The sequence below is a fragment of the Herpailurus yagouaroundi genome, unplaced genomic scaffold (genome assembly GCF_014898765.1).
Source record: "Herpailurus yagouaroundi ecotype Mexico unplaced genomic scaffold, PumYag 182, whole genome shotgun sequence".
Lineage (NCBI taxonomy): Eukaryota > Metazoa > Chordata > Mammalia > Carnivora > Felidae > Herpailurus > Herpailurus yagouaroundi.
In genome coordinates this window covers 47,179,970-47,197,109 of record NW_024412413.1, presented here as the reverse complement: position 1 = coordinate 47,197,109, position 17,140 = coordinate 47,179,970, and the positions used below count along the sequence as shown (strand labels likewise).

General features: G+C 38.0%; 1 protein-coding gene across 3 annotated transcripts in view; it reads right to left on the bottom strand.

Annotated features, from left to right (window-relative positions):
* Positions 1-17,140, bottom strand: part of PTPRR (protein tyrosine phosphatase receptor type R) — a 244,827-nt gene that overhangs the window by 19,907 nt on the left and 207,780 nt on the right. For all 3 annotated transcript variants that reach the window (XM_040491425.1, XM_040491427.1, XM_040491426.1), the window contains 4 exons: positions 15,178-15,257; positions 14,606-14,743; positions 5,512-5,622; positions 3,098-3,255 (listed from right to left, as the gene is read on the bottom strand). In XM_040491425.1, coding sequence (XP_040347359.1) covers positions 3,098-3,255; positions 5,512-5,622; positions 14,606-14,743; positions 15,178-15,257 — 487 coding nt within the window. The remainder of the gene's footprint in view (positions 1-3,097; positions 3,256-5,511; positions 5,623-14,605; positions 14,744-15,177; positions 15,258-17,140) is intronic.

Genomic DNA, 17,140 nt, shown 5'->3' with positions numbered 1-17,140 from the left:
TTTTATTTTTCATTTTTTCTCTCTGTGTTAATGATATTCTTTTGGTCAGAAATGCCCTCTTTACCACCCTTTAAAACCACACACGTTGGTTATTTTTTAAGATCTTGTTCAACATTACCCCAACTCTTAGAGGCTTTCTTTAGTCCTCATGTTCTGAATTAATAGTTCCCTTCCTGGCACTCAAATAGCATTTATTTCTCATATTTGGTGCTTGTTTCCTGTTGAATGTGAGTGCAGAGGAATTCAGAGGTGAAGGAGGTCCCTTTTAGTTAAAGAGTCTATAAAGAGTTTGTTTCACTAAAGAGATAGGATTTGAACTGGACCCTATGAATGGAGGGCATTTTGGTTATTGTGAATCAGAATATTCCATGTACGAGAATGCAAAGAATTGCTGCAGAACAGGATATATGATGTACAATAGTAAGTATGATGGCCTGAAAAGAAAGTTATTTTAGAGGAATAGTGGGAAACAAGACTGGGCAGACACACTGGAGCCTGATGAAGGACCGTGGGGCAAGCCGAGGGTAAAGTACAGGCTAACATACTCCCCCACTCCAGGTGGAATGCGTATTCCTGGGACACTCCTAGCTACCCAAGAACAAAAGGAAAGGGGTTTAAGTGCTTGCCATGGTGATGTAGGAAACTAAGGCAAATGAAAAATTAAATTCCTTTGCTGTCTATAGCCCATTGACAAGTCCTTGAAACCAGCAGAGTGACCTCCCTCTAGGAGTTCAGCTGCCTCAGATGATGACATTTTGTTAGAGGCAAAAGGGAATCTTAGCTTAACATTTTCCCATCTCCCAGGATCCTGTAAGTCTCCTTCAATGCATAAAAATTCCTTTAGAAACTTCTTTTTTCTCAATTCCCCCAAGGTATATGCTGGCAATCATACTCTATGCTTATGGCCCCCAGTATACATCTGAAGAGTCTCATGATTGAGATTTTACTAAATGGTAATAAATGGAGTCTCCCTAGCAACAGCTAGCACCTCAAGATCCTGGAAACCTTGCTTCCAAAATATCTTAGAGACTTACTCTATTCCTGACCCCCTCCCAAACCAAGAGTATGTAATGAGTTACCGGTCATGACCTCACGCAGCTCTTCTGCCCACGGGTCCTGTCCCCATGCTTTAATAAAACCAACTTTTTGCACCACAGATGTCTCAAGAATTCTTTCTTGGTCATCAGCTCTGGACCACCTCACCATCACCCCGAAACTTCATCAGAGTCTATAAATGATCTTACATGGAAAACTAAGAAGTTTGAACTTCATCCTCTAAAATAGTGATGCTTTGTGTTTTGTTTTGTTTTGTTTTGTTTTGTTTTTGAGAATTTGATAAAAACTATGGACTTTCATTCCCCAGAAAAACTCACATAACTTTATGTACTCCAGTTTGTTAAAGTAATTTCAAAGAGTTCACTGACCCCTGTAGTTCATCCACAGATCCAGGATTAATAAAACCCAGGGTTTTAGGAACATCATGCAAGAGAAGTGGGTGAGTAGGCTGGGCTGGGGGTGGGGCATAGGGAAGTGGGGTGTGTTTGTGCAATTAGTTGACTACTTCTAAAATACATGTATGAGGTCATTAGGGCCTGAACCTGGGTGGTTGGACAGGAAGTGATGATTATGGGAGAAGCTTTGAAGGGAAAGCCAATCTGGTGACTGATTAGATACTGAGGCTGGAGTTGAGAGAAGGGCCAAAGATAACTGTCAACAGTAGATATTGAGTGCCTGGAAAAAAGCTGGTCTTATTCTTAGAAATAGTCATCAGAAGGGGAGCTGGTTTTATAGGGGAAATGGCTAGTTCATTTTAGATATCCTGAGTGTTTTATGATTTTGGGTGGGGGACTGTTCCAGCCCTAAAATATGACCAATTAGGCTGTCTTTCCTCACCCCTAAGGGAAGTTTAGGGTAAGGCCTAATGCTAGAAACTGGATAATGACTCCTTTGGATAAATAGATACATAGTAAATTTGATTCTTAATTAAACTATAAAGGCTCAAAAAAGAAGGAGACTAAAGTTATAATTTAAAATAATTAGCGGGGCGCCTGGGTGGCTCAGTTGGTTAAACGTCCGACTTTAGCTCAGGTTATGATCTCACAGTCTGTGAGTTTGAGCCCCGCATAGGGCTTTGTGCTGACACCTCAGAGCCTGGAGCCTGCTTCAGATTCTGTATCTCCCTCTCTCTCTGCCCCTTCCCCGCTCATGCTCTGTCTCTCTCTGTGTCAAAAATAAATAAAAACATTAAAAAAATAAAATAATTATAATTTTATTTATTAATATTATCATCAAAAGCTTTCTTGCAAGGCTTAAGAGGTTAAACAAAGCAACATAAATTATTTTGACCAAGTATAAATGGCTGGTTATAGAAATAACTTTAAAATTATTTGCTTTTGTTTGGGCACACTAAAAGGAAAGTCTGGGGAATGAGGTATCAGTTATGAGAGGAGAGCTTCAAGTTAGACGTTAGGGAAGGGAACCACCATAGACATCTGTTGCTTTTCTCGGCCTACCTCTCAATACTCCATGTTCTGGTAACAACACTTTGTTCTCCTTTTGGTGAACTACCACTTGTTCACTTCCCACTTCATAAATTTGCTTCCATCTGTTTTTTTTTTTCTTTATGAAATAAACTTCAAAAATAGCTGACTGGTTTTCACCAAGTTTGACATAATAATAAATGCTATCAAGATCCAACTCACGTATGGTTCAGTGCCATCTTGAAATAACAAAAAAGCCATTAATAATCTTGAAAAATGTGTCATTCCTAGTGTACATGAGACCGACAATACAAAAGCAATCGATGTACGTTTTGACGTAGAGGCCTGAGTAAAGTCTCCTGTTCCCGGAGTCATTAATTTAGAAGTGGTGTTTTCTCTACCGTGTAATCGTTTGCCTAAATGTTCTGGGAATACTGCTTCAGTTCTGTAAAGTATCATTCTGATCCAAACTCAAACATTGAGAAGTTAACCAATTTCAACAAATCTTTAGTTCACCAATAAAGTCACGACCAGGAAGCACAACCCAACTTCTATCTGTCTGATGACTTTACAGAGGCTAGACAGTTGCTTAGGCAGAGAGAACGGTTACCCCTTACCTGCAGTGGACGACCACGGGCCCTCGGCCCATGGCAGCAAGTCTGTCTTCTTCTACATCCAGCATGAGCTGTAGAAGGGGCTGGGCACTGTCTGGAGTCTTGTGATCCGGCCATGAGGTGTACCAGTAATGCTTCACATGCTGGGTGTGACTTCCTTGCTGAAAATAGCAATAGCCACCAAATGCCTCATTTACTTGTGGAACTAAAAGTCATCCAAACCACAATCCTGAATGCCTTCTATCACTCCCAGCTTGCTGGCAACTTACTTCTGTCTGGGTGGAAAAAAAAGATCTAGGAGATTTCTGAAGAGTACTCTTCCACCTTGAGAAAACTTTACTACAAATAGGCTGATGTCAAAGTTTGACAGTCTTGAGAAATAGATATTTAAAATAGAAAATGCGTATGAAACATATGCTAGATAGGTGTTTGTAATTTGTTATAATAAACATAATGGTAGATGCGAAGGAAGCCAGGAGGGAATCTGAATGGACCATGTTTCCTGCTCTTTGAACATTCTTGACAAGGGATGATAAACATATTAACTCTCATAGGAACACTTACCCTTACATTTGGCCCCTACATTTGAATTTCTACATTCATCCCAAGTTGTAGTTTCTAACAGCAGTTAGGAGTCCCGGTAATAAGGAGCTAGAAGGGGTCACTAGATGAGAGTGAGTGAGAGTCCATGCACATCATCTCAAAACCCAGTGCCCGGCTGGGGAGCTGGCACAGGTGAGGCACTCAATGAATTTCCTATCTCGAATTCCCTTCTAAAAACCCTCAGTGTAGGGGCGCCTGGGTGGCTCAGCTGGTTAAGTGTCCAACTCTTAATTTTGGCACAGTTTATGATCTCACAGTTGTGAGATCGAGCCCCTTGTCAGGCTCTGTGGTGACCGTAAAGAGCCTCCCTGGGGTTCTCTATCTTCCTCCTTCTCTGACCCTCCACTTCCTCCCCTCTCTAAAAATAAGTAAATAAACTAAAACAAAAAAACCAAAACCAAAAACAAAAACAAAAAAACTTTCACTGCAGCTCGGCTTCTATACTTTCTGTGTGATGATTCTGTACCATCAGGGAGGCTCTAGCTAGGATTGAAATCTTTGAGATGATTGTTCTCTAGAAGCGAAAACAGTACCATGGCAACGTTCCTCAGCATCTGCTGCCCATAATTTAAATAAGATAACTTTTCTATGACATAATCTGGTCTGGGGAAAGTCCCCATAAATTACCGTAACTCCGAGTTTGGGAAGATCTCGTCAACACTTCAGGTTTGCCTTGCCTCCTACAGCCACCCACAAGAACAGATTTTCTCTTTCAGTTTCCAGACCTTACTAAAAGCTGCTTAGACCAAAGTGACAAAAAAAAAAAAAAAAAAAAAAAAAAAAAGGAGAAAAAAAAAAAAAGCGGGGCTGGGGAGGCACCTGGGTGTCTCAGTGGGTTAAGTGTCTGACTTCGTGGGTTCAAGCCCTGCGACTGGCTCTGTGCTGACAGCTCAAAACCTGGAGTCTGCTTTGGATTCTGTGTCTCCCTCCCTCTCTGTCCCTCCCCCACTCTCAGTCTGTCTCTGTCTCCCAAAAATGAATACCGGTTAAAAAAAAATAAGAAAATAGCCAAACCGTGATAAAGTCTCCAGTACAAGCCTTGAAAGGCATTCAAAATGTTAAATCAGGGATGTTTTATTTACAGAGATTAGAAGATCACAACATCCGATTCAGTGAATTTCTTGAATGCCTACTTATGTTAATTTAGTTATTCCACATACTAAGAGTAACTGACAACAAAAAATACATGAGGGAATGATCATAATTCCTCTTTGATTTTGACATTATTAAAAATTTTTTAAAGATTATCTTAAAGGGGCGCCTGGGTGGCACAGTCGGTTAAGCGTCCAACTTCAGCCAGGTCACGATCTCGCGGTCCGTGAGTTCGAGCCCCGCGTCGGGCTCTGGGCTGATGGCTCAGAGCCTGGAGCCTGTTTCCGATTCTGTGTCTCCCTGTCTCTCTGCCCCTCCCCCGTTCATGCTCTGTCTCTCTCTGTCCCAAAAATAAATAAATGTTGAAAAAAAAATTAAAAAAAAAAAAGATTATCTTAAAAAAAATTTTTTTTAACATTTTATTTTATTCTTTGAGAGAGAGCGCAAGCAGGGGAGGGACAGAGAGAGGGAAACACAGAATCCGAAGCAGGCACCAGGCTCTGAGCTGTCAGCACAGAGCCTGATACAGGGCTCCAACCCAGGAGCAGTGAGATCATGACCTGAACTGAAGTCGGATGCTCAAAGGACTGCGCCACCTGGGCGCCCGGACATTATTAAATTTTAAATTGAATCTGCAGCACTTATTGGGGTAAACAATTTCAGAGTAGAAATGTAATCCTCTCATATCATCTACTTTTTAGATAGTTATAGCTTTTTCTTACCTTTAAGACAAGGTTTCGAACGGTGTAGTTATCACATTCATTTACATTGATAACCAGAACCTCAACTTTCCCATAAATTCCTCTCTTTTCTGGCCAGTATAACACACATTTCTGGAGGAGGGGAAAAAAGAACACAACAGATATTAATGATTTCACTGGTCTTAGGGTACTTTTCATTCAAATGCCTCAAGAGTTTTTATTTAATTAATTTAAAAAAAATCAAGTATCAATTTTATAAGGCTGGAAATGCACAAAAAACCAGTAAGCTGCACATTTAAACAGGTGACTTTTATGGTATACAAATTATATCTCAATAAAATTTTAGAAGGAAAGTATCAGTTTTTACAGGTCCCTGTCAAACACTATTGCTAATAATCCCATACAAAAAGGGGCAAAATTTCCCAAAACTCCGCATGAAAATTGAGAACTAAATTGAGAAATTAAGGATTAAGAAGTCAAGATCCAAATATTAGACTTTATCATGTGATAACTCGACATAAGAGGAATGTTCTTTCATAATGACTGAGCCAAGTCAAATTTTCCTGCTTCAAGTTCAAGTGTCTAATAAGAGTATGTAAAGTTTCAGATGCCACAGAATGAGATCTCTCTAGTATGTAAAGAGGACATAATGATTTTTAATACATATATGGTACTATATCTTCCAGGATCTTTTCACATATAGTATCTATTGAAATAAATGCAGAAAAAAATTATTAAAATTTCTTTATGATGAATCCTCTTTGAAGGTTTTAATGAGTAATAATAATTATATTGCAACCACAGCAATATAATATGGTAATTAAGGTGCAGGCCTTGGAGCCAGAGAACCTGGGTCCAAATTTTGGTTTCACCTCTTATTATTAGCTGACAATCTGTAAGAAAGATACGTAATGTCTCTGGCATCAGTTTCCTCATCATTTAATACATTAAAAGCACTTCAGACAAAGCCAGACATACAGTAAGCATTTAAAACACTTTGTTCTTATTATGGTTGCTCTATTTTTAGGTTTTTGATCTAACTGATTCAATCATCACTTAATTATGCATTAGATAAAGCAGTAAATATTGCATTATTATGATATCCAAGCTACATTATTAAAAGAAAACTACAAAATGAGATTCAAACATACATATAAGCTCATATTATTCATTATTTTGTCTTTTAAACATTTGCAAAAAAAAACCCTGTGAATTTTACTACATATTTCAATGATTAAAAATGTAAAGTGTGAATGCCGCTGTTTATTTTAAGTGCCCAGAGAAGCAATGTTCATTTTAGAAATACCGTTTAAATAGAACTTATAATTTTCTTGCAAACACACATGCACATTTATAGAGAAATTTCTTCACTTGTTGCCTTCAGTCAGGTAGACCTTTTAGTACTCAGGATACTTGTTTCTTTATATCTATGTCAAAGGCATAGGACCTTACATGAAAAAAGTTAAGAACTTATAGATTCAAAAGAGCAGCAAAAGAAAGAATCAGAGATTTATAGAACTAAAGGAAAAGACACGTAAAGTATCAGAAACACATCTCGGGGATTCTATCTTGCTACGTAGTAGCCATTCCACGCCAGAGCCAGGATGGAAGTCAGTTGCCCTTGTGGAATCACTGTTTCTTTCATCCATGACAATAAAAACACATTTGCATCCTCTACATTCTGGTCCTTTTCCAAACAAAGTAAATCATATTCACCTCTATTTACGTGCCACCCCACACCCAGGCCCCGAAGGCAATCAGGCTGAAGGCATACTCTGGCCGACACAATGTTAACATTAAGAAAACAAATCTTTTAAAAATAAAGCAATGTGTTTCTCTCCTCATTTACTAGTGCCAAATGTCTAAAATTTCCCAGGTTTGTTAAAGAGAATGATACTAACCAATTTGCCTGGTTTCTTTCAATGAAGCTTCAATTATTTCGCTGTAAGACCCGAGCTATTGTGTATCTTAAAACCCATGCCTCCTGGACGCATTCAAGAAGAGTGACAAAGAATCTTGAAAAAGGTATTGAACAAAGCAAGAGACATTCAGCGGTCCAGCGGTCTGGTATACGTGCCCCATTGTCCACGATGAGACCTGAGCAGCAGGCCCCCTCCTTGGGAAGGTGGCTCTTGAAACCCGTAGGAAAAAGCTGCAAAACAGGAGCTCAAAGCCTGCACCCTGACTCTTAACAATACTTGAACAGCCTTGTGCACCTACTTGATAAATGGAAGCGCTGCTTGCTTCTCTCTCAAGCTTGCCGGGGCCCTCTTGAATGTTTTTCTTGACTCTTTACCAAAAATGCAATTGGCAGTCAGCTCCCAGTAGACAATGCAATGTGACTTGTTCATTCAAACAACCCTTAATTAGCATCCCATCTCCTTTCTGAGATACAATAGCTTATTTTTACACACTGAATACATTCCCCCCCCCCCCCCCACCTTTTAGGAGAACAGAGAAAAAGAGACCAGATAAGTGTGGGTGCTTTTTGAATATGAGGTGGGGGAGAGCTGCAAATGTAGTTGTTTAAAGAGCAAAAGTTCAGGTTCAGGTTATTTTTGTGAACAGCTTTTTAGGGTTTCTTTATTGTGGGGCTAACAATGATGTGAAAGAGGCAGAAAATGCAAGGAAGGAAAATGCTCCGTTACAGGTAATACAGTGAAACCATACTAATTGTAGGTAATTCAGAAGAGCACGCTATCTCACAGAATATAACCCCAAATTATCACTATTCTTTGCTAACTGGGCTGAGCCTTTCAGTGAAATTATCTATGGATTCCAAGAATCCATAATTTGGAGGGAAAAGAGGTCTTCAGAGGATCATGTGTCTCTTGTACAAACAAGTGATTAGTGAACCCTGACTATAAAGATTCTGGACATCAACCAACTCTTCATAATCAGTGGTTTACAGCAAAAGTAGAATGCAAGGCAAAGCAATGCAAATTCCTATATTTTTATGATCTTTTTTTTTTTTTTCTTTGACCCTCCCTCTCAATCCCACCACATTAGGGCTATTTGAGTATGAAGAGGAAGGAGGTCTAGCTAGTAATTTAGTTGCCTGGGGAGAAAAAAATGTATTTTTAAGTTACTTTCTTTTTAAATTCTATGCGTTAAAATCAAAAAGATTTTGTTCTCTGAGCTAAAAACATGTATCATCACAAAGACAGTGGCTCTAAATAAGTAAAAAGAAGATGGTCAGGCTCATTTGGATTGCATTAGCATATGAGAGGTATAGGATATGTCAGATTGCCTACAGTTACCGTAGTTACTTTCATTCCTGGCTTTCCAACTAAATATTACCAACACAGGTGCAGCAACTTAATGTTAAAACTACCTTCACCAGCATATCACTTAATCCCTGCCACAATCATCTGAATTTGGTAGAACAGGTTTATTGCTATTAATATCATTTATCATCTTACAGCAGGGGAAACTGAAGCTCAGGTATTTTGGTAGGGGGCTCTGAGAAAATTCCCTTGGGAGCTAAAACTCTCAGAGCAAACATCATTTTAAAAATTTTACTTTCTATCTCTGACATCTGCTGTCATCCAACCAACCCTACTTTACCACGGCATTAACCAGTGGCTTTCCTTCTCTCTGTGAAATAGGCTGGTGCTCATGCGACACATGGTTCTTGGGCCAGTCTCTTACTAAGCCCAGTGCCTCTCTTACTATCTGTTGAGCTTTACATGTTCACCAAGGTGTACTTACATCCAAACCTCCTTATGGTACGTAGAGTCATTATCGAAGCCCCATCATTTAATTTTACATAGATTAATGAAACATGAAGGTGCAAAGAAAATAGGAAATAATTGTATAAGTTAAACAAGTTTTTCATTGGGAAAAAAAAGGACTCAGTAAAGAAAACTGCAGTCAAATCAGGTACAGGTGACAATTGTAAAAATTAGTGCAAAGTTTGAATCTGTGCAGGATTCTGCATTCATAAATCCTTTACAAACTTTTCTGTGTTCTCTTTCATTAAAAAAAAAAACAAACTGAAATGGGCAAGTTTGATGATGTATAAAGGGCACGATTTCCATAAGCCATATGATCTAGAACTCCAGCTTCAGACCAACACTAACAAAACAAGTCCTATAAAAAAATGAAAAATACTTAGTGTGAACAAATGTACATGTCTTAAGATAAAACAAAGCATTGGAGTTTTTTGGTTGCTGTTTTTATGATTTTTCCACTGTAACTTCTTTGACTAATAGTGTCAAATAGGAGGGATTCTAATTATAGTTAGAAGCAAAGCAAGCTAAGACAATTGAATAAAACCCAGCAAAATAAAAATAAGGTACAGTTATGTTTGGAATATAAGAGTGTTTGAAAGGACAGGTGAGTGATTTTGCTTGGGAGCTATCAGCTTTTGAATTGTGGGCCACCCTTAACTGCTTGGGCAGTATGAGTGTCAGACTGCTGGTCACGTAGGAAATGGTAATTAGGCTTCCCAGCGTTGATGGGCAGTGCTAGGCCAGGCTGCCTCTCTAGATATTATAATAGCTAATTCTGCTCCTCCAGGAAAGCTGAAAACTGGTCAGCAGGAGCTCCACCGTTTACATGCCAGTTTGGCCTTCAACATTACCTTCCTTGACCTTCTTTGGACAGACACCCTGGTTCTGAGACTCAGTTTGCTTGTTTCTTTTTATTCTTGGTACAGGCATACCTCTTTTTACTGAGCTTCGCTTTCTGTGCTTTGTAGATACTGCATTTTTCACAAATTGAAGATCTGTGGCAAGCCTGCTTGGCAAAAGTCTATAGGCACAATTTTTCCCAACAGCTTTGGCTTACTTCATGTCTCTGTGTCACGTTTTGGTAATTCCCACATATTCAAACTTTTTCATTATTATTACATTTGTCATGGTGATCTGTGATCAGTGATCTTCGGTGTTACTATTGCAATTGTTTTGGGTAGCACCGACTGCACCTACCTAAGACCGTGAATTTAATTGATCCATAGGTGTGCTCTGACAGTCCCACTGACTGACCATTCCCTGGCTCCTCCCTCTCCCGGGGCCTCCCTATTGGCTGAGACACAACAATATCGCAATTAGGCCAAGTAATAACCCTACAATGGCCTCTAGGTGTTCAAGTGAAAGGAAGAGTCATATGTCTCTCACTTTCAATCAAAATCTATTAATGATTAAGTTTAGTGAGGAAGGTATGTCAAAAGTCGAGATAGGCTGAAAGCTACCTCTTGTGTAGGTTTGCTAAGTTGCAAATGCAAAGGAAAAGTTCTTGGAGGAAATTAAAATAGCTACATCAGTGAACACACGAATGGTATGAAGAGAAACAGCCTCTTGGTGATATGAGAATAGTGGGATTATTAAATAAGAGCTTGGCAATTACTCATTTATTTATTAGAAAGTAGAATGGTTCATGAAAATATGAAGCCTGAGAATTTCTAAAGATAACTCCACCTTCATTTTTTTCTGGAGGAAATGATTTTTGTCTCTTTCAAACAATGATGCTGAACACAATTGGAAGTTGGCACGTTTTTGGTAAACAGCATTTTCCTGGTAGTGTGAAGTTTACTGCATATTTCTTTTTAAGCCAGAATTCTCAGTATCATTTTGATCTGTGAAGCATCAAAGTTTGCTCTATAGTATTATATTTATATCATGGAGGGTCTGGACAGAAAGGAATTTTTAATTTTAATTTAATGATTAACAGTCTACTCAGATCTAGGAAATGCTGTTAACTCCAGCATGAGTTCTGGGTTGTCAGTTATTTTCTTTTATCCCTTGCTAGGTATTGTTCTACTGATTTTTGGCTTCTACTGCCGCTACTGAGAAGCCATTTGTTACTTACTCTGTTGTTAAATCATCTCCCTTAGTGTTTTTTAGTTACATAGATGTGTCTAGTTGTGGGATTATTTTTACTTATCCAGCCTAGGATTTATGGTGCTTCTCAAATCTGAGAGCTCATGTCTTTCATCACTTTTGGAATATTTCCTCCAATATTATTTCTTTTCTTATATTCTCTTTTTTCTTCTTCTAAAATATCCATTATCTATACATTGGGCATTTACATACTGTCCTCTATGTCTTAAACTTTTTTTTTTTAATTTTATTTATTTATTTTTGAGAGAGACAGAGACAGAGAGAGCACAAGTAGAAGAAAGGCAGAGAAAGCAGGAGAGAGGAGGCTCCATGCTCCGGCTCCATGCTCAGCACAGAGCTCCACATGGGGCTTGAACCCACAAACTGTGAGATCATGACCTGAGCTGAATTCGAGGGTCAAACCCTTAACCTACTGAGCCACCCAGGTGCCCCTATATCTTAATCTCTCTTTTGTATTTTTGGTCATTTTGATCTTCTAGGTAATCTCCTTAGCTCTATTTTTTAATCCAATCATTATTTATTCAGCTATGTCTAGCCTATTAAACCTAATGATGCTTTCTTTAATTTTAATATCTATATAATATTTATTTCTAGGACTCTTTGGTTTATTTTAAAATCTTCCTACCCTCTTGTGATGGTAACTTGTTCCCTTGTCAAGTTCTTAATTTTATGTTTTGTGTGCTTAATTATAAAAAAAATAGCCTATATTTATAGTTTCTTTTATTATAATTTCTTGTGGGTCTATGTTACCTATTTGTTGTTTCTTCTGATTTTTCCTTATGTTGCTTGTTTACTTGTGTTGTCTCATTATTTTGACTTGTGAGCTTCTGTTTGGCTGGGCTTTTTCTGTTGAAATTCTGTCATATAAATCCCGAGAGTGTATGCATCCATAAAGTTTTTGCCTTTGTAGAGTGCCACCGAGAGTCATCAATCCAGTATTAATTTTCATATTAATTGTTATACTTGGCATTTCCTGGTTTTCAAGTGCTGAATACTACAGAGAACCTTTTTATCTCTCCCATGAGAAGACCAGATTTAGGTAGATTAATTTCCTGGTATAGTCCTATTTTGGTGGGCAGGTTTATTTTCGTGGTTCACCTTTTCACTGAAGGCACAGCTCTTGTAGGAGCTCGCTTTATGGAAGGTCTCCATTCCAACTCTTGCCTCCTGCAAGCCCAAGGCTTTGTCTCCAGGTCTTGTATTGTCATTAAAGCACAAGTAACCCATAATTCTCTGGCTTTATGCCTTTTATTCACTTTTTGCCGGCTGGGACTTTTCTTTCCCCCAAGCTCTGTTATGCATGCTATTTTTATTTTACTGTTTTATCTGTAAACATCAAACTTTCCTCTATAGTATTATGTTTACATCATGGAGGGTCTGAACAGAATGGAATTTTTAATTTTAATACTGAGTAATGCAATCTACTCAGATTGAGGAAATGTTGCTAATTTATATTTTACATTTTATGCTATTTAAAATTTTAACCAGTATGACTAGTTTTGTAATCGGAGGTTTTTCACATTATCTGGCTTATATGTATGCAGGAATGTATATACAGATGCATATATAGAGAATGTACATTTTAAGCTTGAAAAATATTTTCCTACTAGGTAAAATAAAGGCAAAATGCCATGGATGTTAAACAACTGTGCAGGAATTATCAGCGGCCCAGTGTGTTGATAGATTGATATGGGTGACACAGCCGAGAATATTAGGGGCTGTTTTTATTATGCCACCTCTGGCTTTCATATAAAATTCATAAAAATACATTTCTTTAGTAAGCTATATAGTTAATTAAGTACATAACTTCATCTATAGACCCCAAATAGACTTTTTTTCCAGGATAACTTTCAGAAAAAAAAAGTACTTTATCTATCGTAGCAAAAATGAAAGAAGGCAACGAACTTTACAAAACTCATAAACTCTTGCGTGCAAGCCTGGATTTTCTTGATTAGCAGCCAGAATATAGTATACTCATGGGATAGAACTCACCAGAAAGGTAAAAAGGAAAGCTCAGCTTTCTTAAATTCTTATTGTCATGTTGAAGCCCTGACACAGTAATTTTAACAAGAAAATAAACACAAGCGCTGACTAAAACCAGATGATAAATGATCCAATAAGATGCCCTAAAATTTAAGCAGTACCTAGGATAGCACCCTTTGGGAATTACACAATTCTCTTTTTATGATGTAAAGTACAGAATGAGTGTTCTACAAGCTAGACCCTGAGGAAAGACTGCTAGTATGCAAATGGAATTTAACTTTGACCCTTTTCTTGGATTTCTTACAAAGATATTGAAAAAGTTGCTTGACTTTTTGAAGTTAGAGAAAGACAAATATCATATGACTTTACTCATATGTGGAATTTAAGGTACAAAACAGATTTACATAAAGGACGGGAAGCAAAAATAATATAAAAACAGGGAGGGGGCCCCAACATAAGAGACTCTTAAATACAGAGAACAAACTGAGGGTTGCTGGAGGGGTTGTGGGTGGGGGGAAGGGCTAAATGGGCAAGGGGCATTCAGGAAGACACTTGTTGGGATGAGCACTGGGTGTTATATGTAGGGGATGAATTACTGGATTCTACTCCTGAAATCCTTATTGCACTATATGCTAACTAACTTGGATGTAAATTAAAAAAAAAAAAGTTGCTTGGCTTTGTTACTTCTTTCAAATCTTTTTTTCAAAGCTCACCTTCCCCTTTGACCCTTCTTACAGCTCAGCCCCACCCAATCTCCCTATCTTATTCTACGTTTTCCTCCTATACCATTTATCCTTTCTAATTGCTATAGTTTTATGAATTTATTATGTTTATTGTTTTTTAATCTGGATTCCCCAATAGCAAGTTAAAAATCGACCAATGGCAGGTATCTTTGCATGCTTTGTTTACTAATATACTTATATTGCCAACAACTAAAATAGTATCTGTCACACAGTAAGTGCTTAAAAATTACTTGGGACATGAGTAGTTTTTCATTTCCCTGCCTATAAACCACAGTGATAATTCATAACTCCTCATTTCCTTGCAGAGCTATGTGGAATATGTGAGATATATGTACGCCAAGTGTATTGATTTATCTGAAAGAAACCTGCCATTCATACAATGACACTAATTACCATTTCTTGGAAGCATGAAGTGAAATTGTCTTTAAATGCCTTAAAGTTTCCATCTTAAATCTGTCATTAAATACATGGCAATTTTCCTTAGACAATATCTCTTCTACAGCAACCGAAAATATACAACGTTCACTACTTGGGTTAAGGTCATACCTCATTTTTTTCTTTGAGTTTTGTGATCATAACAATCACGGGACTGTCTTCCTGCCAAACCATCTGCCAGAAATCATTCACGGTGTTGATCATGGGGCCCTGTGTGGCGATGAAAGCTTTCTCTTTGCCACTGTAGCCCTAGTTTGAGTAAAGAGACAGAAATATTGGCTTTGAAATTCATGCCTTGCACTGAAAGCTTAGAACAAGTTCAGAACAAGATGGCTCTACTAGTCCAAAAGCAACACAACTTCCGCGGTTTCACTGATTCTAGCACGAGTCACGTGACTGTTCTCCCAGCTAGTCAAGCACAGCACATGGTATTGAGGGTCATAATGCTCAGTTCTCATCAGAGCAGGCCCTAGACAGCACTGCAGCCACAGACACACAGGAAAGGAAGACTCAATGTAAAAGACCCACTACCAATGTTCATTATGACTAAACAAGCAAATAACCTTGCTAGTAATCAAGTTAAATCAAAATTAATCCACTCTGAGGAAAAAAAAAATCCCCCAACAATTCCAAATAGTGAGTTGACATGCTCATTAGAAAGAAAATTTTATTTATTTACTTACCCGAATATAATTAGCATTAATGTAGGTGCTCAAAGAATCAGTTACATTTTTTGGTCTTAAACACACTCTGCTGAGGGGGTCTAATGAGGAAAACAAGAAGGAATGTATTAGACAAATTTACTCTTTTGAAAGGTCCTTAGAACACCAATAACTGTGCATAGCACACTTGTTAATTTATACACTGGTCATCTGGTTTGTGTCAATGTTTGTTGTTGATGTGTCTGCATGTCTGTCTCTTGATCCATCTGTGTTTATTGAGGGACAATTGAGCTCATCTTGACCCCTCCCCTGTCCCTCAACACAAATGTTACCCATAAGCTTGAGATGATTTTATTCATCATGCCATTTTTTGGTGGGTTCCTGATTCTTGATCCCTATGTCTTATTTATGCTTCTTTTCTTGTTCTTTGGATTTGGAATTTGTACCATTTTTCCTTGCTCACTTCTCTCTTCTCTTCTGCCCAAAGCAAACACTTGGTCTGGCCTGAACCCTCTCTTGCTAAAGAAGCTGTCTTTAGTTACCACGTGTGGCACTTTGGTCACCTATAGCATGAAAATGATATTGCATAGATTGCTTAGCAGTATTGTTAGTTAGCAGTATTGTCTTAACTTCTCAAATCACTTTCCATCAAGAAGTTGAAACACTCTTTGTAAACCAGTGTTAGGAAAACTATGGTAGTTATTTTTACCAACATTTACATACATGAATTAAGATCAAGTCATCCTTTTATGATTTCTTTAATCTGGTACACTCTGAGCATCCTAAGGCAAGGATGGAGGTTTTTTCCTTATCTATACGACCTAGTGTCTAGCACGGTGTTTATATGTATAGCAGGCACTCGATGTCTACTGCGTTGATTTAGTGGTCCCTTCCATTTTTTAAGAAGCCAGTTCTATACATTCCTCTTTAGTAATTGTTCTATTGCTGTTCTTCTCCAGAAAGATAAAATTCTGAGACTTTATCATACCCACTGTTCTTACCTCCTCCTCCACAATTCAGTCTTCCTTGTGTACACTCCAATCTATCCTAACATTAGTTTATGCAGAGACCATTCTTGCTGATGCCCATCAATGATCCTTTTGGTGATCTATACCAAATAGGCCCATGGCGGTTTTTTCTTCATGTTTTATTTTAATATTTATCATCTTGTATTTTTTTTTAATGTTTATTTAATTGTGTGTGTGTGTGTGAGAGAATGAAAGAGAGAGAGAGAATGAGAACGTGAGTGGGGGAGGTGGTAAAGAGAGAGGGAGACACAGAATTCGAAGCAGGCTCAAGGCTCTGAGCTGTCAGCACAGAGCCTGATGCAGGGCTCGAACCCACGAACTGTGAGATCATGACCTGAGCTGAAGTCAGACACTTAACTGACGAAGCCACCCATGGGCCCCTACCATCTTGTATTTTAAGTGCTTAATTTTTTTGCCTGTCCTCAATGAATTGTAGTGAGCCCCCTGAGAGCAAGACCTGTATTTAATTCACTTAAAAAAAAAAAAAGAACTTTAGTATCCATTGTGATTTCTATCTGGTATGTGGCTCATAGAGTGTTTAATATCACAATTCATTTCTATTAAAGTTGAGACACTGCTGTTGACTTTCTAGATACTTTTTTTCTTCCTTAGTGAAGGGGACAGGAAAACTTTCATTCCTTTTCAGTATTCACTGATTCTTAGAAGTTTCCACAAGAGCTCTAAACCACTGAGACTTGAAAAGAGGCCCACTTCCTTCAGTTTTTATAAAGCCTACCAAGTATATGATTTATTGGGAACTCAGCCTTATAAACCGCTTAGATGCAGGTTCCTTGTCGAGCTAAATTAAGTTTATTTTGGAAATTGATAATTTATAAGATTTCCAAGTATTTAGAGGTTTCCAAATACCTTTTTTTTTTTTAAACAAGAATGAAGCATGTGACTGAGGGGGAAATTAGTTTTCTAACCAAAGACTGCCCCCCCCTTTTTTTTTTAAT